The 26,598-nt window shown below is 56.4% G+C and overlaps 3 protein-coding genes across 3 annotated transcripts; all 3 read left to right on the top strand.

Moving 5' to 3' along the window:
• The first annotated feature begins 479 nt into the window (after positions 1-479).
• On the top strand, positions 480-3,224 carry LOC142414127 (protocadherin alpha-13-like). Its single transcript, XM_075511028.1, has one exon. The coding sequence runs from the start codon at positions 480-482 to the stop codon at positions 3,222-3,224; it is 2,745 nt and encodes a 914-aa protein (XP_075367143.1).
• An 8,872-nt stretch (positions 3,225-12,096) lies between these two features.
• LOC142414126 (protocadherin alpha-6-like) lies at positions 12,097-14,781 on the top strand. Its single transcript, XM_075511027.1, has one exon. The coding sequence runs from the start codon at positions 12,097-12,099 to the stop codon at positions 14,779-14,781; it is 2,685 nt and encodes an 894-aa protein (XP_075367142.1).
• Positions 14,782-22,309: 7,528 nt separating this feature from the next.
• Positions 22,310-24,994, top strand: LOC142414125 (protocadherin alpha-2-like). Its single transcript, XM_075511025.1, has one exon. The coding sequence runs from the start codon at positions 22,310-22,312 to the stop codon at positions 24,992-24,994; it is 2,685 nt and encodes an 894-aa protein (XP_075367140.1).
• Positions 24,995-26,598: the final 1,604 nt, after the last annotated feature.

Raw genomic sequence — 26,598 nt, 5'->3', positions numbered from 1 at the left:
ACCGAAGAACAAAATTCAGGCCTCAAAATTAGTTGCAATGAGTGAAAACCACCGTGTTTCAGACAAATTGGCAGAAGAGTGCTCTACGAAGAAGTTGGAGAAAAATCATATGCACTTCTCCGAAACCAGTGAAAATGCTGGGGATGAATATTCGGCAGCAACGTGAGAAAGAGTTGAAGTGCATGGAATGGAAAATGGCAAAGATGAAGCAAACCAGCGGGATTTGCAGAGAACCCTAAGAGGCAATTCGTGCAGAGTGCCACATGATGCCGCTCGGACCTAATAAATGTATGATAAAAGCGGGGGAAGGGCGGGGAAAGACCTTCCGGTGCACATAAAAACAATGCAGACGAGACAAAAAGCAGCAGAGAAAGGGATGTGCAGCCCCTGAGAAAGGATTACTGACAGTGCACAGCTAAAACCGTTTCGACAGAAATAGCCGTAACGACAGGGTGGGGAGAAGAACGAATTCTTCTGCGATGGGTATTTGTGGGCCACCGCGGCAGCGCTGGGGGCCCGTGGTGCGGGTGCTGGTGCTGCAGGCGGCCTGGGCGCTGGGCGGCGGGCAGGTGCGCTACTCGGTGCCGGAGGAAGCCAAGGCCGGGACGGTGGTGGGCCGGCTGGCACAGGACCTGGGCCTGGCGGCGGGCGAGCCGGAGGCGCGGGGGCTGCGGCTGGTGGCGCAAGGCCGGCAGGCGAGCGTGGAGGTGAGCGGGGCGAGCGGGGCGCTGGTGGTGAGCTCGCGGCTGGACCGGGAGGAGCTGTGCGGGAAGAGCGCGCCGTGCGCCCTGCGCCTGGAGGTGCTGGTGGAGCGGCCGCTGCGCGTCTTCCACGTGGAGCTGGAGGTCACCGACATCAACGACAACGCCCCGGTCTTCCCCGCCGCCCGGAAAAACCTCAGCATCGCGGAATTATCTACGGTGCCAGGGTCTCGTTTCCCGCTGGAGGGCGCGTCGGATGCAGATATCGGAGCCAACGCGCAGCTCTCCTATACGCTCAGCCCCAGCGAGCATTTCTCTTTGCATTTACAGCGGAGTGAAGAATACCGAGAATCCCTGTTTCTGGTGCTCACGAAACCACTGGACCGCGAGAGGGTGCCTGTGCACGGGTTGGTGCTGACGGCGAGTGACGGTGGCCGGCCGTCGCTGACAGGCACGATGGAGCTGGTGATCTCGGTGCTGGATGCGAACGACAACGTGCCCCAGTTCACCCAGTCGGTGTATAAAGTGCAGCTGCCGGAGAGCGCTGCAGAAGGGACGCTGGTGGCTCTGGTGAACGCCACGGATCCGGACGTGGGAAGCAATGGCAAAATGACGTTCACTGCGAGCAATACTTTTCCACCAAAGGGATTAAACCTTTTCATTTTAAATCCGAAGTCGGGGGAGATCCGACTGAAAGGTGCCCTGGACTTTGAAGACGTCCGTTCATACGAGATACAAATCGAAGCGACAGATAAGGGGACGCCCCCGCTGTCGGGTCACTGCAAGGTAGTGGTGGAGGTGCTGGACGTGAACGACAACGCGCCGGAGGTGTGGGTGACGTCGCTGTCGGTGCCGGTGCCGGAGGACGCGGCGGTGGGGACGGTGGTGGCGCTGCTGAGCGTGTCGGACCGGGACTCGGGGGCGAACGGGCGGGTGCGCTGCGCGGTGTGGCCGGCGGCGCCGTTCGGGCTGGTGGCGACGTTCGCGGGCTCGTACTCGCTGGTGCTGCGGGAGGCGCTGGACCGGGAGCGGGTGTCGGAGTACGAGGTGGAGGTGCGGGCGGAGGACGGCGGGGCGCCGCCGCTGCGCGCCAGCCGCGGGGTGCGGGTGCCGGTGTCGGACGTGAACGACAACGCGCCGTCGTTCGCGCAGGCCGTGTACACGGTGCTGGCGCGGGAGAACAACGCGGCGGGCGCGGAGCTGGCGCGGCTGTGGGCGCGGGACCCGGACGAGGCGGGCAACGGGCGCGTGAGCTACTCGGTGGCGGAGGGCGGCGGCGGGGGCGCGGCGGCGGGCGGGGGGTGGCGGCCGGCGTCGAGCTACGTGTCGGTGGACGCGGAGAGCGGGCGGCTGTGGGCGCTGCAGCCCTTGGACTACGAGGAGCTGCAGGTGCTGCAGTTCGAGGTGCGGGCGGTGGACGCGGGGGAGCCGCCGCTGTGCGGCAACGCCACGGTGCAGCTCTTCGTGGTGGACGAGAACGACAACGCGCCGGCGCTGCTCCCGCCTGCCGGCGGCGGGCCGGGGCCCGGGGCCGCGGGCGAGGCGGCGTCGGGGCCGGGCTCGGGGGCGTTGTGGGCGTGGGCGGCGTGGGGGGCTCCGGCGGGGCAGGTGGTGGCGAAGATCCGGGCGGTGGACGCGGACTCGGGCTACAACGCGTGGCTGCGCTACGAGCTGTGGGAGCCGCGGGGGAAGGGCCCGTTCCGCGTGGGGCTGTACAGCGGCGAGGTGAGCACGGCGCGGGTGCTGGAGGAAGCGGACGGCCCGCGGCAGAGGCTGGTGATCGTGGTGCGGGACCACGGCGAGCCGGCGCGCTCGGCCACGGCCACGCTGAGCGTGTCGCTGGTGGAGGGCGCCGAGGCGGCGCTGGCGGCCGTGGGCTCGTCGTCGTCGTCGTCGTCGGGGGCGGGGCTGCGGCCGGCGGCGGGTGCGGAGGGCAGCGCGGCGGCGGTGACGAACGTGTGGCTGGTGGTGGCCATCTGTGCGGTGTCGAGCCTGTTCCTGCTGGCGGTGGTGCTGTACGGGGCGTCGCGGTGGGCGCCGCGGGCGGCCGTGCTGTCGGGGCCCGGGCCGGCGACGCTGGTGTGCGCCAGCGAAGTGGGGAGCTGGTCGTACTCGCAGCGCCAGAGCCGGAGCCTGTGCGTGGCGGAGGGGGCGGGCAAGAGCGACCTGATGGTTTTCAGCCCCAACTTCCCGCCGCCGCCGCCCGGCCCCGCGGCGAAGGAGACGCAGCCGGAGCCGCCCGCTCTCCTGGACACGGTCAGTAGCCCTCCCTTTCTCGTCTCTCGCCCGTTCCCCCGACGCCCCTTCCCCCTTCTCGGCCTTCTCGCGCGCCCCCTGGGCAGGTGCTGGTGGGAGCCGGGCTCAGCCCCCGGGGCCTGCGGGCGGTGGGTGCTCGGCGGGTGCTTGAGGATGTTAATGGGACCGTTGCATCTGGCTTCGCGTCCTTGCCGGAGCCCTCCGGGTCTTGCTTTATTCTTAATAAAGGTATTGCCGCACCGAGCAGCAGTTATGGTCCGCAGCTGAGGTTTGCTGTTCTGGGTGTGAGTGTTCTCCGGGAGAAGAAAATCGCTGCTGATTGCGATGAGAGGTGCCACGACATGGGCTTTGCAGACGCTCTTGCTTGCTGGTGTGTAGCATTTCCACCCGAGCTTGCTGGAGGTCTGCAAGACACGCAGGCTGGGGTGGTGACAGTCCCGCCTCCCCCAGGCACTATTTACAGCCTTATTACCGTTGCTGACTGCTGACTGTGCTGGTATCAGCTGTGGTTTCTTGTGGAAAACTCTGTCCTCCTCCTCTTTGATTGTCCTCTGCAAAAGACATGATGCAAGGTGACAAATGGGCCTTCGGGGTTTTCTCTCCCCGTGGTGTAATGTCTCCATTTTTATTCACCGAATGGAGTAATTTAAGCAGGGAAGGCATTGTGGACTTTTCTTATGCTCTTTTTTGACTTCCAGTAGACCAGGTTCCTCAAAGCCTCATCCAGTCTGGCCTTGAACGCTTCTAGGGAGGGGGCATCCACAAGTTCTCCTGTGGGCAACCTGTTCTAGATTCTCGCCACCCTCACTGTAGAGCATTTCTTCCTAATATCTCATCTAAAAGTACCCTCTTTAAGTTTAAGACTGTTAGCCCTTGTCCTATCACTGCACTCCCTGATAAAGAGTCCCTCCCCATCTTTTCTGTAGGCCCCCTTAAGTAGTGGAAGGCCACTATAAGGTCTCCCCGGAGCCTTCTCTTCTGTAGGCTAAAGAACCCCAACTCTGTCAGCCTGTACTCATAGGGGAGGTGGTTCATCCCCCTGATCATCTTTGTGGCCCTCCTCTGGACCCACTCGAGCAAGTCCATGTCTGTCTTATGCTGTGTGCCCCAGAGCTGAACACAGTCCTCCAGGTGGGGTGTCACGAGAGCAGAGTAGAGGGGAGAGAATCACCTCCCTCGACCTGCTAGCCACACTTCTTTTGATGCAGCCCAGGACAGGATTGGCTCTCTGGGCTGAGAGTGCACATTGCCAGCTCACATTCAGTTTTTCATCCACCAATACCCCCAAGTCCATCTCCACAGGGCTCCGCTCAATCCACTCATTGCCAGGCCTATATCCATGTTTGGGATTGCCCCAACCCAGGTGCAGGACTTTGCACTTGTTGAACTTCATGAAGTTCGCACGGGCCCACCTCTCTAGCCTGTCGAGGTTCCTCTAGATGGCATCCCTTCCCTCTAGAGTATCAACCACTCCACTCAGCTTGGTGTCATCCACAAACTTGCTGAGGGTTCACGCAGTCCCACTGTCCGTGTCCCCGAGAAAGATATTAAATAATTCTGGTCCCGATACGGGCCCCTGGTGACCAGAGGGACACTACTGGTCTGCACGCAGACATCAAGCCGTTGACTGCAACTCTTTGAGTGCGACCGACCATCCAGCCAATTCCTTATCCACCAAAGGGTCCACCCGTCAAATCCATGTCTCTCCATTTCAGAGACAAGGATGTTGTGCGGGACAGTATCAAATGCTTTGCACAAGGCCAGGTGGATGATGTCAGTCATCTTCCCTTATCCACCAATGCTGTAACCCCATCATAGAAGGCCACCAAATTTGTCAGATGTGGTTTCTTGTGGAAAACTGTGTCCTCCTCCTCTGTGATTGTCCTCTGGAAAAGACGTGATGGAGGGTAGCAGTTAGGACTTCAGGGATTTATCTCCCCGTGGTGTAATGTCTCCGTTTTGGTTGGCCTACCAGAGTCATTATGAAAGTAGGGAAGGCAATGTGGACTTTTCCTGTGTTCTTTTTCCAAGTATGTTGTTGCTGTAGTTTGTAGTATAAAGTGTTCAGGGAGAGGAGTGTGACCCATGGTAGGTGTCAGAACTGGGAATTTTCTTTTTCTTTTCCCGCCCCCACCCAAACCATGTTACAGACTTTCCTTCCTGGCTGGAGTAGCGACGTGATATGATGTACGCTGGCCTGTTTTGATAGTCTTTCAATATTTGTATCATCATTGACTGCCTTATGGAAGCCCTGGAAACCTTCTTTTCAAAAAAAAACCCAAATTGTCCTAGACATTAGATATCATCCATGACAGTGCTGTGCTCATCAGCATTCGGCTTGTGCTCTCACAGAAGGAAATCAATGCCCGTTGCCATTAGAGCTGTCCTGAAATGGTCTCTACAAATAGATGTGTAACCTTTCAGATGTGTAACAGAGCTCCCAGGTGTGTAACGTTTCCATCTGAGATAGCTGAAGCATTGCAAAACATGAAGGGTCAACTACAGAGAGTCTGCTGAACACAGTGTATATGATACCATCTGTATGTGTTTTGTGGTGCTCTCATTGATGGGAACGGTTGTGGACTTGCGTTCCTGGCCAGAGAAGCGGCGTGACGTATAGTGGCTTGTTATGATGTTCTTTCAATATTTGTATCAGCAGCCACACCCTTACAAAAGTCCCGGAAACCTTCTTTTCAATTAAAAAACCCAAACCCAACCAACAAACAAACGTTTCAAACTAACAAAACAAACCCCTGATAACAAAACCCCAAACGTGAATTCTCCTACAGAATCGGTATCAGCTGTTACATTGGGGTGCTTATCAATGTTTGGGTTGTTCTCTCACAGCATGAAATCGATGCCATTGCCATTTCGAGCTGTTCCGACATCACTGTCCTGGTTTCAGCTGGGATAGAGTTAATTTTCTTCCTAGTACCTGGTATAGTGCTGTGTTTTGAATTTAGTATGAGAATAATATTGATAACACATTGATGTTTTAGTTGTTGCTAAGTAATGTTTACACTAGCCAAGGACTTTTCAGCTTCCCATGCTCTGCTGGGCGCACAAGAAACTGGGAGGGGGCACAGCCAAGATAGCTGATCCAAACTGACCAAAGGGCTATTCCATACCATATGACATCATGCTCAGCATATAAAGTGGGGGGAGTTGGCTGGGGGTAGTGATCGCTGCTCGGGGACTGGCGTTGTGTCGGTCGGCGGGTGGTGAGTGGTTGTATCGCTTGTTTTTTTTTCCCTGGGTTTTGTTCCTCTTTCGCTGTCTTGTTGTTTTCCTTCTCATTACATTTTTTTTTTTTCCCTGTGTGTTCCAATTATTAAACTGTTCTTACCTCAACCCATGAGTTTTCTTACTTTTGCTCTTTTGGTTCTCTCCCCCATCCCACCGGGGGGGAGGGTGAGCAAGCAGCTGTGTGGTACTTAATTGCCAAATGGAGCTAAACCACAACAGTCACCTTTAGAAAGAAAGAGTAGAGAGTCTGCTGGACACGGTCTATATGATACCATCTGTGTGGTTTTTTATGGTGCTCTCATTGCTGGAAGGGTCTGCAAAAGCTGGAGTGAGCCCTGAGGTGGGAAAGGAAGCGGTGGCGTGTCGCAGAGGTGAATGTGGCAGTGGCACTGAGTAGGGCCTGGCCATGTCCTGATGTGAAGAGTGACCTTGAGCAGTGGGAAGACTTGTCTGAGGGAACTGGAGATCCTTGGGAAGCCCATGGGCCAAGTCATAAGAAGACAAGAATGGGAGATGATGTGCTTTTCTGGAGAATACATGTCGCAGAGTGGGAAATGGAGGATGCCTAGAGGAAGGCATGAGGCAGGAAGGGCAGGGAGTGTTCTTTTGCAGAATCCTTTCCCAGGCTCCAAGGGTCTGGAGTTGGAGGCCTTCTGGATCTTGAGGTAGTGTGTGGTACTGAAATGTCGACAATGTCTTTTGAGGTTAAGAATATCTCCGTGTGGTTATGAATATCTTCGATGTGGTGTCCTTATGTAGTCGTGGGCATCTATAGTAGCTTCCACAGCCGTTGATGTTGCCATGGTGGCTCCTTCCTCCTCCTCAGGCAGGATTTTTAAGTACACATGAGGAAGTGTGTGTAATCTTTGTGTACTCAACTTCCCCTGCTTGTGCACTCAGTAGAGGTGCTGCGTCCCATTGTCATGCTTTACACATTTGGTTACTTGCACGTATGTGCCAAACCCTCCAGAGCAGCCCAGCTCTCTTTTTCTGTGGTACAAATTCTCCCATCCAGTTGATATTGTGAATGCACTTATGCTTCGGCTTTTGGTGTGGTTCTCTTGAAGAATGAAATCTGTGTGGAGTGGGATCCGAGCCGTCACAGCTCTGATCACAGAATCCTTAAGAACTCTAATGTGCAGCTCTGTGGTGTTTCCATCTGAGATTGCTGAAAGGGCAAAAGAATTCAGGGTGAAGTTCATGCATCTAGGAAGAGTCTGGCAGACACTGCGTGGCTTTGCATGCCTCCGTATGTTCTTTGTGCAATTTGTGAGGGAAGGGGAAGATGTGCAAAGGCCTGGGTCATGCTCAGAACAGAGTTTAGAGCTGGGGCATGCTGTTGTGGTGGAGCAATGTCTGGGTATTGTGGCAGCGATCCTCCAAGTAGCACCAAGTAAGGCCTGGGCATGCGTCATGGGCAGGGTGACGTTAAGGGGAGGAGAGTCTTGCTTAAGGGAAATGGAGATGCTGGGTAGAACACAGTCTGAGTCACTGTGGAAGGACTGGGCAATGTCTGCTTAGCTGGGGATCCTGTTTCCCAGGGTATGGGATAGAGGATTCCAGTAGAAAACCTTGAGAAGATTCCCAGCACACAGTGCTACTTTCTCGTGATCCTCTCAGGACCTCCAGCAGTTTGGCATATCTTAGGGCACTGTTGCTCGTCGTGGTATTACTGCTTGGTAAGTCCTCTGACATAGATGCCTTTAATCAGTTCTTTTTGAGGAATGTTGTTGCTCAAACAGAAACATTTACAAATTTTGATGATGCTGCCAGCCTTCTCTGAACCTCTTCTTGGTTATTTTTCTGCTCTTAGTTTTGCTAGGCAGGGGAAGAAGTGCTCTCTGTATTCAAAATGTTGGCAAAGCTTGTGTTTCAGTACAGTGGCAGGGGTTCCTTTGGATTTCTTCTCTGCTTTTAGCAAAAACTCCCACCTTTTTGTTTTTTATTTATCTCTCATTGGCAATGTGTTGGTAATGCTGGATGAGATGCAGACTGCTGAATTTTGGTAGCTGTCAGGTTGCAGACGTTTGGGCGGTTGGCCATCAGCCAGCTTGCGCTTCGGCATTTGGTGTGGTTCTCTCAAAGAGTGAAATCTGTGTGGACTGGGATCAGAGCTGTCACAGCTCTGATCACAGCATCTTTAAGAACTGTAATGTGCAGCTCTGTTGTGTTTCCATCTGAGATTGCTGAAAAGGCGAAAGGATTGAGGCTGAAGGTCTCTTGCGCTGGGGAAGAGTCTGCCAGACAGCGCGTGTCTTTGCAGTCCTCCGTGTGTTCTTTGTGCCAATCGTGAGGGAAGGTGAGGATGTGCGAAGGCCTGGGTCATGCTCGGAGTGGGTTTTATTGCTGGGGCATGCTGTTGTGGTGGAGCAATGTCTGGGTATTGTGGCAAGGATCCTCTGAGTGGCATGGAGTAGGGCTTGGGGCATCCGTCACAGGGAGGGTGACCTTGAGCGGGGAAGAGTCTTGCCTGAGGAAATGGAGATGCTGTGTATAACATAGACTGTGTCATTGGTGAAGGACTGGTGAATGTCTGCTTAGCTGGAGATCTCATTTTGCAGGGCACGGGAAACAGGATGCCAGTAGAAAACCTTGGGAAAGCATCCGGCACACAACGGTGCTTGCCCGGGATCCTCTCAGGACCTCCAGAAGTTCTTCATATGCTCGTGCCTCGGTGTTCTCTGTGCGATTCCTGCCAGATGTGAAGACGTGTGCCATACACACCTTTGGTCACTTGTTTTTGATGTGGAATGGTGTTGATCAAACAGAAGCTTTTCCAAATTTCGATCAAATTTGGCCAGCCTTCTCTGAACCTCTCCTTGGTTACTTTTCTGCTCTTAGTCTTGCTAGGGAGGGGAAGGAGTGGTCTCCATATTCAGGATGTTGGCAATCCTTGTGTTTCAATAGAGCGGAATGGGATCCTCTGGTTTTGTTCTCTCCTCTCACCAAAACCACCCACCCTTTTGCTTTTCTTTCTCTCACATTGGCAATGTGTTGGCAATGCTGGATGAGATGCAGAGTGCTGAATTTTGGGAGCTGTTGGGTAGCAGAGTTTTGGGCAGCTGGCCATCAGTGTGGGGATGGCTTTTCCAGTCTCCTGAGCGGAGTTTCATGTTGAGAGAATGTCCTTAGCTTTCAGGTCTCCCTCTTGCTTTGCCTGTGATAGAAGTGGATAAGGGAGCCCTGCGCACTGTCCAGTCATGTAAAAACTTTTGGAGAATGTGAGTAATTTTTTTCTGTCCAGCATCCCCAGAAATCTCTGATAGAGTTAAGAGACAGTGTCCCTTAGAAGCAATTCTGCTGCCCCTGAAAATGTTTCTTTTCTGAAGAAGCAACCAGTGATGCTACAGGTAAGTTGCTCACACCTGAAGTGGATGTCTTTGAGAGACAGATGTATTTTTATTCCTGTTTAGTCATGGTATCTTCATGTTGGCTTGACCAAATGTTGACTGGATTGGACCAGCAAAGCACCACTGCCTGCTCTCGTTCCTTTCTTGCTGCTTCCAGGCACAGTGTGAGCAGGTGGCAGCAATCACGGATGAAGGAGGGACCCCAATGTATTTCTTGGAGTGGGTGAGTTGGGAGTTGAGGGGATGTTCTCAGTGAAAATGTCGTGGTGTTACCTTCATGGCTTTTGATGGGTGGATGATGCCAGTGAGTGAGAGGTATTCTGTGGGGACTAAAGCCCCTGGGTACCGAGACTCTTGGTGTGTTGTTCTGGCAGAGTGTGCCTACCTGAAAGGAGAAGCAAAACCTTGCCATTCATCATGCAGGTGGAAGATGAGGCCAGAAGAATAGCTCTTCATCGAGGTATATGAAGAGTGCTTGGGAGGTGTGGTTGCCCCGTTCTTTTTCAGCCTTCTTGGAGGATTGGTGTGCTGGGCTGTGATGGGTTTGTGTCCCCAAAGGAAAGACACCCCACCCCACCCCCCCTCCGTGCATTGTTTGGGCTCATTTGAGCCTGTTTGCACAGATGTCCAAGTACCTGGAGCTGGGGCTTCTGTTTCCGAGGGTGGTGGATTCTGTTCTGATGTAGCAGAGCTGTTCTTTGCCATATGATTGCCTTGCTGTGTTACTTGCTGTGTCCATGACAGGACTGGGAGCTGAAGAGTGTGGCCTTCTTCCAGAAGGGGAGGGATGGGGAGGTGGAGGGGCAGTCTGTCTGTCTTGCATAGACTGGAGGAAAGGCTGGAGGTTGTTGCTCGTCTCGAGAGATGGAAGGTGGAAGGGAAGAGGGGTGAGAGCTCTTGCCAAAGGGCATGTCCGTGCTCCGTGTCAAGGGTGGTGTAGACATGGAGGAAGTATTTTGGTAAAGGAAAAAAGAAAATAAGAAACAAGTATGGAAGCAGAAGAGAAGGGGAGGCAAGGATAGGGCAGGGCGAAGGCAAAACAGAAAAAAGGAAGCGAAGGAAAAGAAGTAGAAAAGAGAAAAAATATGAAAGGAAGAGGAAGAAGGAAAGAACGAGAAAGGAAGAAGGAAAGGAAGGAATCTATGGAAGGAAAAAGCAAGCAAAGAGGAAAGGAAGAAGGAAGAGAAAGGAAGGAAGGAATAGATGATAGCAGAGATTACCAGCATTCACTGTCATTATATGCTGAATGGAGTTGAGGATCCTGGGTACTCAGGGACGCTGTGCAAGCTTCGATGGAAAATGGTGAGGAAAAGGAAAGAGCTCTTGCCAAAGGGCATGTTCGTGCTCCATGGTGAGGGCGATGTAGTCATATAGAAAACCTGTGGGTAAAGCAGAGAAGGAAGAGGCAAAAAGGGAAGAAGAAGTGAAGGGGAGGGAAGGACAGGGAAGAGAGGAGGACAGAAGTAAGAAGAGAATGACGGAGGGAACAATGGAGAGAAAGAAAAGCAAAGGGGAACGAAGCAAGCAATAGTGAGAAAGAAGAGAGAGAAAGGAAGAAACGATAAACAGGTTTTGTAGCATGCACCGACGCTATCGGTGCGCACAGAAATGTGTGGAGCAAGAGAAAGGAAGAAAGCAAGCAGGATGCTAGGAAGGAATGAAGCAAGGAAATAAGAAAGGAATGAAGGAAGATCACAAAGAAGAGACAGAAAGGAAGAAGCCATAAAGGAAACTACCAGGGTGCCCCGACGTTATCGCTAGACGCTGAAGGGAGTTGGTTCCTAACAGCCTCTGCCTTGGTGAGAGTACCGCGCTCCGGCGCTGATGCCCCGTAATTAGCGCTGATGCCCCGTAATTAGCGCTGATGCTCCGTAATAAGTGCTGACGCGCCGTCTTTGACCGTCTCCACGGCGGCGCCGGAGGCGACTGGTGAGCTGCGAGCAGGGGTAAAGAAGAACGAAGGATGAAAAGAGACAGGAAAGGAGAGTATAGGTTAGGAGACGGCAGGGCAAGAACGAAAAGCAGAAGGAAGAGAAGAACGTAAAGGAAGAGAAGAAAGAAGAAAGAGAAGGAGGACAGAGAAGAAAGCAAGAAAGAGAAAAGGAAAGAGAGATGAAAAAAGGTGTAAGAAATTAAGAAAGAAACAAAGAAAGGAGGAAGAAGGAGGGGATGAAAAAAGTAAGGCATCTATGCGAGCAAAGAGCGAGGAAGCAAAGAAGAAAGAGATAAGGAGGAAAAACAACAGGGAAAAGAATGAAGAAGAAAAGAAAGAGGAGGAAGGAAGGGAGAGACGACAGAGGAGGCGACCAGCACGGGTCCGGCGGCGCGGGCACTCGTGGGGAGCGTGTGAGGCGGCGGAGCAGCACACGGTGTCGCTGCAGGCTCAGAAACGGCGGCGGAGCGGCGAGGCGGCTCCGCCCCGGTGCGGCGGAGAGCCCGGCTGTGAGCGCGGGGGGGCGGCGCGGGGCGGACAGGAGAGCCGGTGCATCCGGGCGGCGGCGGGGAGCCGTGCGGCGCTCGTGGTGCGGGTGGCGGCGGCGGCGATGGTCGTGTGCTGGGGGCCCGTGGTGCGGGTGCTGGTGCTGCAGGCGGCCTGGGCGCTGGGCGGCGGGCAGGTGCGCTACTCGGTGCCGGAGGAAGCCAAGGCCGGGACGGTGGTGGGCCGGCTTGCGCAGGACCTGGGCCTGGCGGCGGGCGAGCCGGAGGCGCGGGGGCTGCGGCTGGTGGCGCAAGGCCGGCAGGCGAGCGTGGAGGTGAGCGGGGCGAGCGGGGCGCTGGTGGTGAGCTCGCGGCTGGACCGGGAGGAGCTGTGCGGGAAGAGCGCGCCGTGCGCCCTGCGCCTGGAGGTGCTGGTGGAGCGGCCGCTGCGCGTCTTCCACGTGGAGCTGGAGGTCACCGACATCAACGACAACGCCCCGGTCTTCCCCGCCGCCCGGAAAAACCTCAGCATCGCGGAATCGTCGCTGCCAGGGTCTCGTTTCCCGCTGGAGGGCGCGTCGGATGCAGATATCGGAGCCAACGCGCAGCTCTCCTATACGCTCAGCCCCAGCGAGCACTTCAGTCTGGATTTGCAAAAAAACGAGGAGGACGGTGAGTCCTTATTACTGGTAGTCAGGAAACCACTGGACCGTGAGACCGTGCCTGTGCACCGGTTGGTGCTGACGGCGAGTGACGGTGGCCGGCCGTCGCTGACAGGCACGATGGAGCTGGTGATCTCGGTGCTGGACGCGAACGACAACGCGCCCCAGTTCACCCAGTCAGTGTATAAAGTGCAGCTGCCGGAAAATACGGAACGTGGCACTTTAGTGATCAGAGTAAACGCCACGGATTTGGATGAGGGGACGAACAGGAATATCTCGTATTCTCTGCAGCACTTGTTCTCTCCGGATGGAATAGACGTTTTCGGGATTGACGGAACCAGCGGAGAGATCCGTCTTAGGGGTGACTTAGACTTTGAAATTGTTGGTCTCTATCGCCTGCAAGTGGATGCGGCGGACCGGGGAAACCCACCGCTGTCCGGTCACTGCAAGGTGGTGGTGGAGGTGCTGGATGTGAACGACAACGCGCCGGAGGTGTGGGTGACGTCGCTGTCGGTGCCGGTGCCGGAGGACGCGGCGGTGGGGACGGTGGTGGCGCTGCTGAGCGTGTCGGACCGGGACTCGGGGGCGAACGGGCGGGTGCGCTGCGCGGTGTGGCCGGCGGCGCCGTTCGGGCTGGTGGCGACGTTCGCGGGCTCGTACTCGCTGGTGCTGCGGGAGGCGCTGGACCGGGAGCGGGTGTCGGAGTACGAGGTGGAGGTGCGGGCGGAGGACGGCGGGGCGCCGCCGCTGCGCGCCAGCCGCGGGGTGCGGGTGCCGGTGTCGGACGTGAACGACAACGCGCCGTCGTTCGCGCAGGCCGTGTACACGGTGCTGGCGCGGGAGAACAACGCGGCGGGCGCGGAGCTGGCGCGGCTGTGGGCGCGGGACCCGGACGAGGCGGGCAACGGGCGCGTGAGCTACTCGGTGGCGGAGGGCGGCGGCGGGGGCGCGGCGGCGGGCGGGGGGTGGCGGCCGGCGTCGAGCTACGTGTCGGTGGACGCGGAGAGCGGGCGGCTGTGGGCGCTGCAGCCCTTGGACTACGAGGAGCTGCAGGTGCTGCAGTTCGAGGTGCGGGCGGTGGACGCGGGGGAGCCGCCGCTGTGCGGCAACGCCACGGTGCAGCTCTTCGTGGTGGACGAGAACGACAACGCGCCGGCGCTGCTCCCGCCTGCCGGCGGCGGGCCGGGGCCCGGGGCCGCGGGCGAGGCGGCGTCGGGGCCGGGCTCGGGGGCGTTGTGGGCGTGGGCGGCGTGGGGGGCTCCGGCGGGGCAGGTGGTGGCGAAGATCCGGGCGGTGGACGCGGACTCGGGCTACAACGCGTGGCTGCGCTACGAGCTGTGGGAGCCGCGGGGGAAGGGCCCGTTCCGCGTGGGGCTGTACAGCGGCGAGGTGAGCACGGCGCGGGTGCTGGAGGAAGCGGACGGCCCGCGGCAGAGGCTGGTGATCGTGGTGCGGGACCACGGCGAGCCGGCGCGCTCGGCCACGGCCACGCTGAGCGTGTCGCTGGTGGAGGGCGCCGAGGCGGCGCTGGCGGCCGTGGGCTCGTCGTCGTCGTCGTCGTCGGGGGCGGGGCTGCGGCCGGCGGCGGGTGCGGAGGGCAGCGCGGCGGCGGCGACGAACGTGTGGCTGGTGGTGGCCATCTGTGCGGTGTCGAGCCTGTTCCTGCTGGCGGTGGTGCTGTACGGGGCGTCGCGGTGGGCGCCGCGGGCGGCCGTGCTGTCGGGGCCCGGGCCGGCGACGCTGGTGTGCGCCAGCGAAGTGGGGAGCTGGTCGTACTCGCAGCGCCAGAGCCGGAGCCTGTGCGTGGCGGAGGGGGCGGGCAAGAGCGACCTGATGGTTTTCAGCCCCAACTTCCCGCCGCCGCCGCCCGGCCCCGCGGCGAAGGAGACGCAGCCGGAGCCGCCCGCTCTCCTGGACACGGTCAGTAGCCCTCCCTTTCTCGTCTCTCGCCCGTTCCCCCGACGCCCCTTCCCCCTTCTCGGCCTTCTCGCGCGCCCCCTGGGCAGGTGCTGGTGGGAGCCGGGCTCAGCCCCCGGGGCCTGCGGGCGGTGGGTGCTCGGCGGGTGCTTGAGGATGTTAATGGGACCGTTGCATCTGGCTTCGCGTCCTTGCCGGAGCCCTCCGGGTCTTGCTTTGGGGGAAGAATAAAGGTATTGCCGCACCGAGCAGCAGTTACGGTCCGCAGCTGAGGTTTGCTGTTCTGGGTGTGAGTGTTCTCCGGGAGAAGAAAATCGCTGCTGATTGCGATGAGAGGTGCCACGACATGGGCTTTGCAGACGCTCTTGCTTGCTGGTGTGTAGCATTTCCACCCGAGCTTGCTGGAGGTCTGCAAGACATGCAGGCTGTGGTGGTGACAGTCCCGCCTCCCCCAGGCACTATTTACAGCCTTATTACCGTTGCTGACTGCTGACTGTGCTGGTATCAGCTGTGGTTTCTTGTGGAAAACTCTGTCCTCCTCCTCTTTGATTGTCCTCTGCAAAAGACATGATGCAAGGTGACAAATGGGCCTTCGGGGTTTTCTCTCCCCATGGTGTAATGTCTCCATTTTTATTCACCGAATGGAGTAATTTAAGCAGGGAAGGCATTGTGGACTTTTCTTATGCTCTTTTTTGACTTCCAGTAGACCAGGTTCCTCAAAGCCTCATCCAGTCTGGCCTTGAACGCTTCTAGGGAGGGGGCATCCACAAGTTCTCCTGTGGGCAACCTGTTCTAGATTCTCGCCACCCTCACTGTAGAGCATTTCTTCCTAATATCTCATCTAAAAGTACCCTCTTTAAGTTTAAGACTGTTAGCCCTTGTCCTATCACTGCACTCCCTGATAAAGAGTCCCTCCCCATCTTTTCTGGGCTGTGAGCGCACGTTGCCAGCTCACATTCAGTTTTTCATCCACCAATACCCCCAAGTCCATCTCCACAGGGCTGCTCTCAATCCACTCATTGTCAGGCCTGTATCCATGTTTGGGATTGCCCCAACCCAGGTGCAGGACCTTGCACTTGTTGAACTTCATGAAGTTCGCACGGGCCCACCTCTCTAGCCTGTCGAGGTTCCTCTAGATGGCATCCCTTCCCTCTAAAGTATCAACCACTCCACTCAGCTTGGTGTCATCCGCAAACTTGCTGAGGGTTCACGCAGTCCCACTGTCCGTGTCCCCGAGAAAGATATTAAATAATTCTGGTCCAGTACAGGCCCCTGGGGGACACCACTCATCACTGGTCTGCACGCAGACATCAAGCCGTTGACTGCAACTCTTTGAGTGCGACCGACCATCCAGCCAATTCCTTATCCACCAAAGGGTCCACCCGTCAAATCCATGTCTCTCCATTTCAGAGACAAGGATGTTGTGCGGGACAGTATCAAATGCTTTGCACAAGTCCAGGTGGATGATGTCAGTCATCTTCCCTTATCCACCAATGCTGTAACGCTGTCATAGAAGGCCACCAAATTTGTCAGGCACGATATGCCATTAGTGAAGCCATGTTGGCTGTCACCAATCACCTCTCTCTTTAATATGTGCCTTAGCATATTTTCCAGGAGGATCTGCTCCATGTTCTTGCAGGCACAGAGGTGAGACTGACTGTCCTGTAGTTCCCCAGGTCTTCCTTTGTTCCTTTTTTAAAAATGGGGGTTGTGTTTCCCCTTTTCCAGTCGCTGGAAGCTTCACCAGTCTGCCACGACTTTCCACATATGATGGATAGTGGCTTAGCAACTTCGTGTGCCAGTTCGCTCAGGACCCTCGGATGCATCTCATCAGGTCCCATGGACTTGCACACATTCAAGTTCCTTAGATGGTCTCCAAGCTGATCTGCTCCTACTGTGAGCAGTACTTCATTCTCCAAGCTGAGGTTTGCTGTTCTGGGTGTGAGTTGTTCTCCCATTAAATAAAATCACTGCCAATTGGGATGAGAGGTGCCACGACATCGGCTTTGCAGATGCTCTTGCTTGCTGGTGTGTAGCATTTCCACTTGAGATTGATGACGAACTGCAAGACACGCAGGCTGTGGTGCTGGCAGTCCCCCAGGCGCTATTTATGGCCATTTCTGTTGCTGACTGTGCTTGCATCAGGTGTAGTTTCTTGTCCAAAACGCTGTTCTCCTCCTCTTCTTTGATTCTCCTCTGGAAGAGACGTGATGCAAGGTGACAATTGGGACTTGAGGGTTTTCTCTCCCCATGGTGTAATTTCTCCCTTTTAGGTTCTCCCAACAGAGTCATTATGAAAGTAGGGAAGGCAACACGGACTTTTCCTGTTTTTTTTTCCAAGTATGTTGTAACTGTAGTTCGTAGTATAAAATGTTTGTGGGGAGGAGTGTGACCCAAGGTAGGTGTTAGAAATGGGAATTTTCTTTTTCGGCTCCCCCTTTCCCCCAGGTGGTGGACTGCATTCCTGGCCAGTGGATTGTTGTGATGTACACTGTCCTGTTTTGATGTTCTTTCAATATTTGTATCAGCAGCAACAACCTTACTAAAGCCCTGTAAACCTGCTTTTCAACTAGAAAACCCCAAAGAAAACAACCCCAAATTGTCCTACACATTAGTTATCATCCATTACAGTGCTGTGCTCGTCAGCATTTGCGTTGCTCTCTCACAGCATGAAATCAATGCCCGTTGCACTTAGAGGTGTCCTGACATCATGGGCTTATGAAAGGCAAGTCCTGCTTGACTAACCTGATCTCCTTCTATGACGAGATGTCCTGCTTAGTGGACGCGGGAAAAGCTGTGGCTGTTGTTTACCTGGACTTTAGTAAAGCCTTTGACACGGTTTCCCACAGCATTCTCCTGGAGAAACTGGCTGCTCATGGCTTGGACGGGTGTACTGTTTGCCGGGTAAAAAACTGGCTGGATGGCCGGGCCCAAAGAGTTGCGGTGAATGGAGTTAAGTCCAGTTGGCAGCCAGTCACAAGTGGTGTTCCCCAGGGCTCAGTATTGGGGCCAGTTCTGTTTAGTATCTTTACCAATGATCCGGATGAGGGGATCAAGTGCACCGTCAGTAAGTTTGCAGACGCCACCAAGTTGGGCAAGAGTGTTGATCTGCTTGAGGGTAGAAAGGCTGTACGGAGGGATCTGGACAGGCTGGGTTGATGGGCCGAGGCCAACTGTATGAGGTTCAACAGGGCTAAGTGCCGGGTCCTGCACCTGGGTCACAGCAACCCCATGCAATGCTACAGGCTTAGGGAAGAGTGGCTGGAAAGCTGCCTGGCGGAAAAAGACCTGGGGGTATTGGTTGACAGCCGGCTGAATATGAGCCGTCAATGTGCCCTGGTGGCCAAGAAGGCCAATAGCATCCTGGCTTGTATCAGAAATGGTGTGGCCAGCAGGACTAGGGAAGCGATCATCCCTTTGTACTTGGCACTGGTGAGGCCGCACCTCGAAGAGTGTGTTCAGTTTTGGGCCCCTCACTACAAGAAAGACATTGAGGTGCTGGAGCATGTCCAAAGAAAAGCAACAAAGCTGATGAAGGGTCTAGAGAACAAGTCTTATGAGGAGTGGTTGAGGGAACGGGGGTTGTTTGGTGTGGAGAAAAGGAGGCTGGGGGAAGAGCTCTACTACTACCTGAAAGGAGGTTGTAGTGAGGTGGGTGTCGTTCTCTTTTCCCAAGTAGCAAGTGATAGGACGAGAGGAAACGGCCTCAAGTTGCGCCAGGGGGGGTTTAAGTTGGATATTAGGAAAAATCTCTTCACCGGAAGGGTTGTCAAGCATTGGAACAGGCTGCCCCGGGAAGTGGTTGAGTCACCATCCTTGGAGGTATTTAAAAGACGTGTAGATGTGGCGCTTAGGGACACGGATTAGTGGTGGATTTGGCAGTGTTAGGTTTACAGTTGGACTCGATGATCTTAAGGGTCTTTTCCAACATAAATGATTCTATGATTCTGTGATCATCTTTGGAAATAGTATTGCTCCCAGGTGTGTAAGATTTCCATCTGAGATTGCTGAGGCATTGCAAAATATGAAGGGTAACCTGCAGGGAGTGTGCTGGAGACCATGTATGCAATATGATCTGTATGTTTTTCTATGGTGCTCTCATTAATGGAACGGTCCACAAAAGCTGGAGTGAGCCCTGAGGTGGGAAAGGAAACGGGCGTGTCGTGGAGATGGATGTGACAGTGGCACTGAGTAGGGCCTGGCCATGTCCTGATGTGAAGGGTGACCTTGAGCAGTGGGAAGACTTGTCTGAGGGAACTGGAAATCCCTGGGAAGCCCATGGGCCATGTCGTAAGAAAACAAGAATGGGAGATGTGTGCTTGTCTTGCGAACACATGTCGCAGAGTGGGGAATGGAGGATGCCTAGAGAAAAGCATGAGGCAGGATGGAAACGAAGTGTTTCTGCCAAGGATTCTTTTCCAGGCTCCAAGGTCTCTGGAGTTGGAGGCCTTGCCAATGTTGAGATAGCGTGTGGTATTGAAACACCCACAGTGTCCTTTGAGGTATGGAGATCTCCCATCAGAAACTGCCCCTTGTGCTGCTGCCCGCCTGCCGTAGGCAATGTGTTGGTAAGAGGAGATGAGGTGCTGACTGCTGAATATTGTCTGGAGAACCTTTTTACTCCTGTTTTGGGAAAGGTGTTGCGGGAGGGTAGTGCTTCAGTCGGGTGTCCCTTGTGCCAGTGGTGGGCATCTATAGCAGCTTCCACAGCCATCGATATTGCCATGATGATTCCTTGCTCTTCCTCAGGTGGGATGTGTAAGGGGATGTGATGAGGAGGTGGGTGTAATCTGTGTGTGCTTGACTTGCCCTACTTGTGCACTTGCACAGATGACCTCAGTAGAGATGGTGTGTCCCTTGTCATGCTTAACTCAGCTATGTGCACATACACGCCAGATCCTTCACAGCAGCCCAGCTCTGGTTTTCTGTGGTACAAATTCTCCCACCCAGTTGATATCGTGAGTGTGCTTGCGCTTCGGCATTTGGTGTGGTTCTCTCAAAGAGTGAAATCTGTGTGGACTGGGATCAGAGCTGTCACAGCTCTGATCACAGCATCTTTAAGAACTGTAATGTGCAGCTCTGTTGTGTTTCCATCTGAGATTGCTGAAAAGGCGAAAGGATTGAGGCTGAAGGTCTCTTGCGCTGGGGAAGAGTCTGCCAGACAGCGCGTGTCTTTGCAGTCCTCTGTGTGTTCTTTGTGCCAATCGTGAGGGAAGGTGAGGATGTGCGAAGGCCTGGGTCATGCTCGGAGTGGGTTTTATTGCTGGGGCATGCTGTTGTGGTGGAGCAATGTCTGGGTATTGTGGCAAGGATCCTCTGAGTGGCATGGAGTAGGGCTTGGGGCATCCGTCACAGGGAGGGTGACCTTGAGCGGGGAAGAGTCTTGCCTGAGGAAATGGAGATGCCGTGTATAACATAGACTGTGTCATTGGTGAAGGACTGGTGAATGTCTGCTTAGCTGGAGATCTCATTTTGCAGGGCACGGGAAACAGGATGCCAGTAGAAAACCTTGGGAAAGCATCCGGCACACAACGGTGCTTGCCCGGGATCCTCTCAGGACCTCCAGAAGTTCTTCATATGCTCGTGCCTCGGTGTTCTCTGTGCGATTCCTGCCAGATGTGAAGACGTGTGCCATACACACCTTTGGTCACTTGTTTTTGATGTGGAATGGTGTTGATCAAACAGAAGCTTTTCCAAATTTCGATCAAATTTGGCCAGCCTTCTCTGAACCTCTCCTTGGTTACTTTTCTGCTCTTGGTCTTGCTAGGGAGGGGAAGGAGTGGTCTCCATATTCAGGATGTTGGCAATCCTTGTGTTTCAATAGAGCGGAATGGGATCCTCTGGTTTTGTTCTCTCCTCTCACCAAAACCACCCACCCTTTTGCTTTTCTTTCTCTCACATTGGCAATGTGTTGGCAATGCTGGATGAGATGCAGAGTGCTGAATTTTGGGAGCTGTTGGGTAGCAGAGTTTTGGGCAGCTGGCCATCAGTGTGGGGATGGCTTTTCCAGTCTCCTGAGCGGAGTTTCATGTTGAGAGAATGTCCTTAGCTTTCAGGTCTCCCTCTTGCTTTGCCTGTGATAGAAGTGGATAAGGGAGCCCTGCGCACTGTCCAGTCATGTAAAAACTTTTGGAGAATGTGAGTAATTTTTTTCTGTCCAGCATCCCCAGAAATCTCTGATAGAGTTAAGAGACAGTGTCCCTTAGAAGCAATTCTGCTGCCCCTGAAAATGTTTCTTTTCTGAAGAAGCAACCAGTGATGCTACAGGTAAGTTGCTCACACCTGAAGTGGATGTCTTTGAGAGACAGATGTATTTTTATTCCTGTTTAGTCGTGGTATCTTCATGTTGGCTTGACCAAATGTTGACTGGATTGGACCAGCAAAGCACCACTGCCTGCTCTCGTTCCTTTCTTGCTGCTTCCAGGCACAGTGTGAGCAGGTGGCAGCAATCACGGATGAAGGAGGGACCCCAATGTATTTCTTGGAGTGGGTGAGTTGGGAGTTGAGGGGATGTTCTCAGTGAAAATGTCGTGGTGTTACCTTCATGGCTTTTGATGGGTGGATGATGCCAGTGAGTGAGAGGTATTCTGTGGGGACTAAAGCCCCTGGGTACCGAGACTCTTGGTGTGTTGTTCTGGCAGAGTGTGCCTACCTGAAAGGAGAAGCAAAACCTTGCCATTCATCATGCAGGTGGAAGATGAGGCCAGAAGAATAGCTCTTCATCGAGGTATATGAAGAGTGCTTGGGAGGTGTGGTTGCCCCGTTCTTTTTCAGCCTTCTTGGAGGATTGGTGTGCTGGGCTGTGATGGGTTTGTGTCCCCAAAGGAAAGACACCCCACCCCACCCCCCCTCCGTGCATTGTTTGGGCTCATTTGAGCCTGTTTGCACAGATGTCCAAGTACCTGGAGCTGGGGCTTCTGTTTCCGAGGGTGGTGGATTCTGTTCTGATGTAGCAGAGCTGTTCTTTGCCATATGATTGCCTTGCTGTGTTACTTGCTGTGTCCATGACAGGACTGGGAGCTGAAGAGTGTGGCCTTCTTCCAGAAGGGGAGGGATGGGGAGGTGGAGGGGCAGTCTGTCTGTCTTGCATAGACTGGAGGAAAGGCTGGAGGTTGTTGCTCGTCTCGAGAGATGGAAGGTGGAAGGGAAGAGGGGTGAGAGCTCTTGCCAAAGGGCATGTCCGTGCTCCGTGTCAAGGGTGGTGTAGACATGGAGGAAGTATTTTGGTAAAGGAAAAAAGAAAATAAGAAACAAGTATGGAAGCAGAAGAGAAGGGGAGGCAAGGATAGGGCAGGGCGAAGGCAAAACAGAAAAAAGGAAGCGAAGGAAAAGAAGTAGAAAAGAGAAAAAATATGAAAGGAAGAGGAAGAAGGAAAGAACGAGGAAGGAAGAAGGAAAGGAAGGAATCTATGGAAGGAAAAAGCAAGCAAAGAGGAAAGGAAGAAGGCGGAAAAACAACAGGGAAAAGAATGAAGAAAAAAAGAAAGAGGAGGAAGGAAGGGAGAGACGACAGAGGAGGCGACCAGCACGGGTCCGGGGGCGCGGGCACTCGTGGGGAGCGTGTGAGGCGGCGGAGCAGCACACGGTGTCGCTGCAGGCTCAGAAACGGCGGCGGAGCGGCGAGGCGGCTCCGCCCCGGTGCGGCGGAGAGCCCGGCTGTGAGCGCGGGGGGGCGGCGCGGGGCGGACAGGAGAGCCGGTGCATCCGGGCGGCGGCGGGGAGCCGTGCGGCGCTCGTGGTGCGGGTGGCGGCGGCGGCGATGGTCGTGTGCTGGGGGCCCGTGGTGCGGGTGCTGGTGCTGCAGGCGGCCTGGGCGCTGGGCGGCGGGCAGGTGCGCTACTCGGTGCCGGAGGAAGCCAAGGCCGGGACGGTGGTGGGCCGGCTTGCGCAGGACCTGGGCCTGGCGGCGGGCGAGCCGGAGGCGCGGGGGCTGCGGCTGGTGGCGCAAGGCCGGCAGGCGAGCGTGGAGGTGAGCGGGGCGAGCGGGGCGCTGGTGGTGAGCTCGCGGCTGGACCGGGAGGAGCTGTGCGGGAAGAGCGCGCCGTGCGCCCTGCGCCTGGAGGTGCTGGTGGAGCGGCCGCTGCGCGTCTTCCACGTGGAGCTGGAGGTCACCGACATCAACGACAACGCCCCGGTCTTCCCCGCCGCCCGGAAAAACCTCAGCATCGCGGAATCGTCGCTGCCAGGGTCTCGTTTCCCGCTGGAGGGCGCGTCGGATGCAGATATCGGAGCCAACGCGCAGCTCTCCTATACGCTCAGCCCCAGCGAGCATTTCTCTTTGAATTTACAGCGGAGTGAAGAATACCGAGAATCCCTGTTTCTGGTGCTCACGAAACCACTGGACCGTGAGACGGTGTTTGTGCACGGGTTGGTGCTGACGGCGAGTGACGGTGGCCGGCCGTCGCTGACAGGCACGATGGAGCTGGTGATCTTGGTGCTGGATGCGAACGACAACGCGCCCCAGTTCACCCAGTCGGTGTATAAAGTGCAGCTGCCGGAGAGCGCTGCAGAAGGGACGCTGGTGGCTCTGGTGAACGCCACGGATCCGGACGTGGGAAGCAATGGCAAAATGACGTTCACTGCGAGCAATACTTTTCCACCAAAGGGATTAAACCTTTTCATTTTAAATCCGAAGTCGGGGGAGATCCGACTGAAAGGTGCCCTGGACTTTGAAGACGTCCGTTCATACGAGATACAAATCGAAGCGACAGATAAGGGGACGCCCCCGCTGTCGGGTCACTGCAAGGTAGTGGTGGAGGTGCTGGACGTGAACGACAACGCGCCGGAGGTGTGGGTGACGTCGCTGTCGGTGCCGGTGCCGGAGGACGCGGCGGTGGGGACGGTGGTGGCGCTGCTGAGCGTGTCGGACCGGGACTCGGGGGCGAACGGGCGGGTGCGCTGCGCGGTGTGGCCGGCGGCGCCGTTCGGGCTGGTGGCGACGTTCGCGGGCTCGTACTCGCTGGTGCTGCGGGAGGCGCTGGACCGGGAGCGGGTGTCGGAGTACGAGGTGGAGGTGCGGGCGGAGGACGGCGGGGCGCCGCCGCTGCGCGCCAGCCGCGGGGTGCGGGTGCCGGTGTCGGACGTGAACGACAACGCGCCGTCGTTCGCGCAGGCCGTGTACACGGTGCTGGCGCGGGAGAACAACGCGGCGGGCGCGGAGCTGGCGCGGCTGTGGGCGCGGGACCCGGACGAGGCGGGCAACGGGCGCGTGAGCTACTCGGTGGCGGAGGGCGGCGGCGGGGGCGCGGCGGCGGGCGGGGGGTGGCGGCCGGCGTCGAGCTACGTGTCGGTGGACGCGGAGAGCGGGCGGCTGTGGGCGCTGCAGCCCTTGGACTACGAGGAGCTGCAGGTGCTGCAGTTCGAGGTGCGGGCGGTGGACGCGGGGGAGCCGCCGCTGTGCGGCAACGCCACGGTGCAGCTCTTCGTGGTGGACGAGAACGACAACGCGCCGGCGCTGCTCCCGCCTGCCGGCGGCGGGCCGGGGCCCGGGGCCGCGGGCGAGGCGGCGTCGGGGCCGGGCTCGGGGGCGTTGTGGGCGTGGGCGGCGTGGGGGGCTCCGGCGGGGCAGGTGGTGGCGAAGATCCGGGCGGTGGACGCGGACTCGGGCTACAACGCGTGGCTGCGCTACGAGCTGTGGGAGCCGCGGGGGAAGGGCCCGTTCCGCGTGGGGCTGTACAGCGGCGAGGTGAGCACGGCGCGGGTGCTGGAGGAAGCGGACGGCCCGCGGCAGAGGCTGGTGATCGTGGTGCGGGACCACGGCGAGCCGGCGCGCTCGGCCACGGCCACGCTGAGCGTGTCGCTGGTGGAGGGCGCCGAGGCGGCGCTGGCGGCCGTGGGCTCGTCGTCGTCGTCGTCGTCGGGGGCGGGGCTGCGGCCGGCGGCGGGTGCGGAGGGCAGCGCGGCGGCGGCGACGAACGTGTGGCTGGTGGTGGCCATCTGTGCGGTGTCGAGCCTGTTCCTGCTGGCGGTGGTGCTGTACGGGGCGTCGCGGTGGGCGCCGCGGGCGGCCGTGCTGTCGGGGCCCGGGCCGGCGACGCTGGTGTGCGCCAGCGAAGTGGGGAGCTGGTCGTACTCGCAGCGCCAGAGCCGGAGCCTGTGCGTGGCGGAGGGGGCGGGCAAGAGCGACCTGATGGTTTTCAGCCCCAACTTCCCGCCGCCGCCGCCCGGCCCCGCGGCGAAGGAGACGCAGCCGGAGCCGCCCGCTCTCCTGGACACGGTCAGTAGCCCTCCCTTTCTCGTCTCTCGCCCGTTCCCCCGACGCCCCTTCCCCCTTCTCGGCCTTCTCGCGCGCCCCCTGGGCAGGTGCTGGTGGGAGCCGGGCTCAGCCCCCGGGGCCTGCGGGCGGTGGGTGCTCGGCGGGTGCTTGAGGATGTTAATGGGACCGTTGCATCTGGCTTCGCGTCCTTGCCGGAGCCCTCCGGGTCTTGCTTTGGGGGAAGAATAAAGGTATTGCCGCACCGAGCAGCAGTTACGGTCCGCAGCTGAGGTTTGCTGTTCTGGGTGTGAGTGTTCTCCGGGAGAAGAAAATCGCTGCTGATTGCGATGAGAGGTGCCACGACATGGGCTTTGCAGACGCTCTTGCTTGCTGGTGTGTAGCATTTCCACCCGAGCTTGCTGGAGGTCTGCAAGACACGCAGGCTGTGGTGGTGACAGTCCCGCCTCCCCCAGGCACTATTTACAGCCTTATTACCGTTGCTGACTGCTGACTGTGCTGGTATCAGCTGTGGTTTCTTGTGGAAAACTCTGTCCTCCTCCTCTTTGATTGTCCTCTGCAAAAGACATGATGCAAGGTGACAAATGGGCCTTCAGGGTTTTCTCTCCCCGTGGTGTAATGTCTCCATTTTTATTCACCGAATGGAGTAATTTAAGCAGGGAAGGCATTGTGGACTTTTCTTATGCTCTTTTTTGACTTCCAGTAGACCAGGTTCCTCAAAGCCTCATCCAGTCTGGCCTTGAACGCTTCTAGGGAGGGGGCATCCACAAGTTCTCCTGTGGGCAACCTGTTCTAGATTCTCGCCACCCTCACTGTAGAGCATTTCTTCCTAATATCTCATCTAAAAGTACCCTCTTTAAGTTTAAGACTGTTAGCCCTTGTCCTATCACTGCACTCCCTGATAAAGAGTCCCTCCCCATCTTTTCTGTAGGCCCCCTTAAGTAGTGGAAGGCCACTATAAGGTCTCCCCGGAGCCTTCTCTTCTGTAGGCTAAAGAACCCCAACTCTGTCAGCCTGTACTCATAGGGGAGGTGGTTCATCCCCCTGATCATCTTTGTGGCCCTCCTCTGGACCCACTCGAGCAAGTCCATGTCTGTCTTATGCTGTGTGCCCCAGAGCTGAACACAGTCCTCCAGGTGGGGTGTCACGAGAGCAGAGTAGAGGGGAGAGAATCACCTCCCTCGACCTGCTAGCCACACTTCTTTTGATGCAGCCCAGGACAGGATTGGCTCTCTGGGCTGAGAGTGCACATTGCCAGCTCACATTCAGTTTTTCATCCACCAATACCCCCAAGTCCATCTCCACAGGGCTCCGCTCAATCCACTCATTGCCAGGCCTATATCCATGTTTGGGATTGCCCCAACCCAGGTGCAGGACTTTGCACTTGTTGAACTTCATGAAGTTCGCACGGGCCCACCTCTCTAGCCTGTCGAGGTTCCTCTAGATGGCATCCCTTCCCTCTAGAGTATCAACCACTCCACTCAGCTTGGTGTCATCCACAAACTTGCTGAGGGTTCACGCAGTCCCACTGTCCGTGTCCCCGAGAAAGATATTAAATAATTCTGGTCCCGATACGGGCCCCTGGTGACCAGAGGGACACTACTGGTCTGCACGCAGACATCAAGCCGTTGACTGCAACTCTTTGAGTGCGACCGACCATCCAGCCAATTCCTTATCCACCAAAGGGTCCACCCGTCAAATCCATGTCTCTCCATTTCAGAGACAAGGATGTTGTGCGGGACAGTATCAAATGCTTTGCACAAGGCCAGGTGGATGATGTCAGTCATCTTCCCTTATCCACCAATGCTGTAACCCCATCATAGAAGGCCACCAAA

This window comes from Mycteria americana, chromosome 8 (genome assembly GCF_035582795.1).
Source record: "Mycteria americana isolate JAX WOST 10 ecotype Jacksonville Zoo and Gardens chromosome 8, USCA_MyAme_1.0, whole genome shotgun sequence".
Taxonomy (NCBI): Eukaryota; Metazoa; Chordata; class Aves; order Ciconiiformes; family Ciconiidae; genus Mycteria; species Mycteria americana.
The sequence above is the reverse complement of the archived record's forward strand: the minus strand, read 5'-3'. Positions and strand labels throughout refer to the sequence as shown.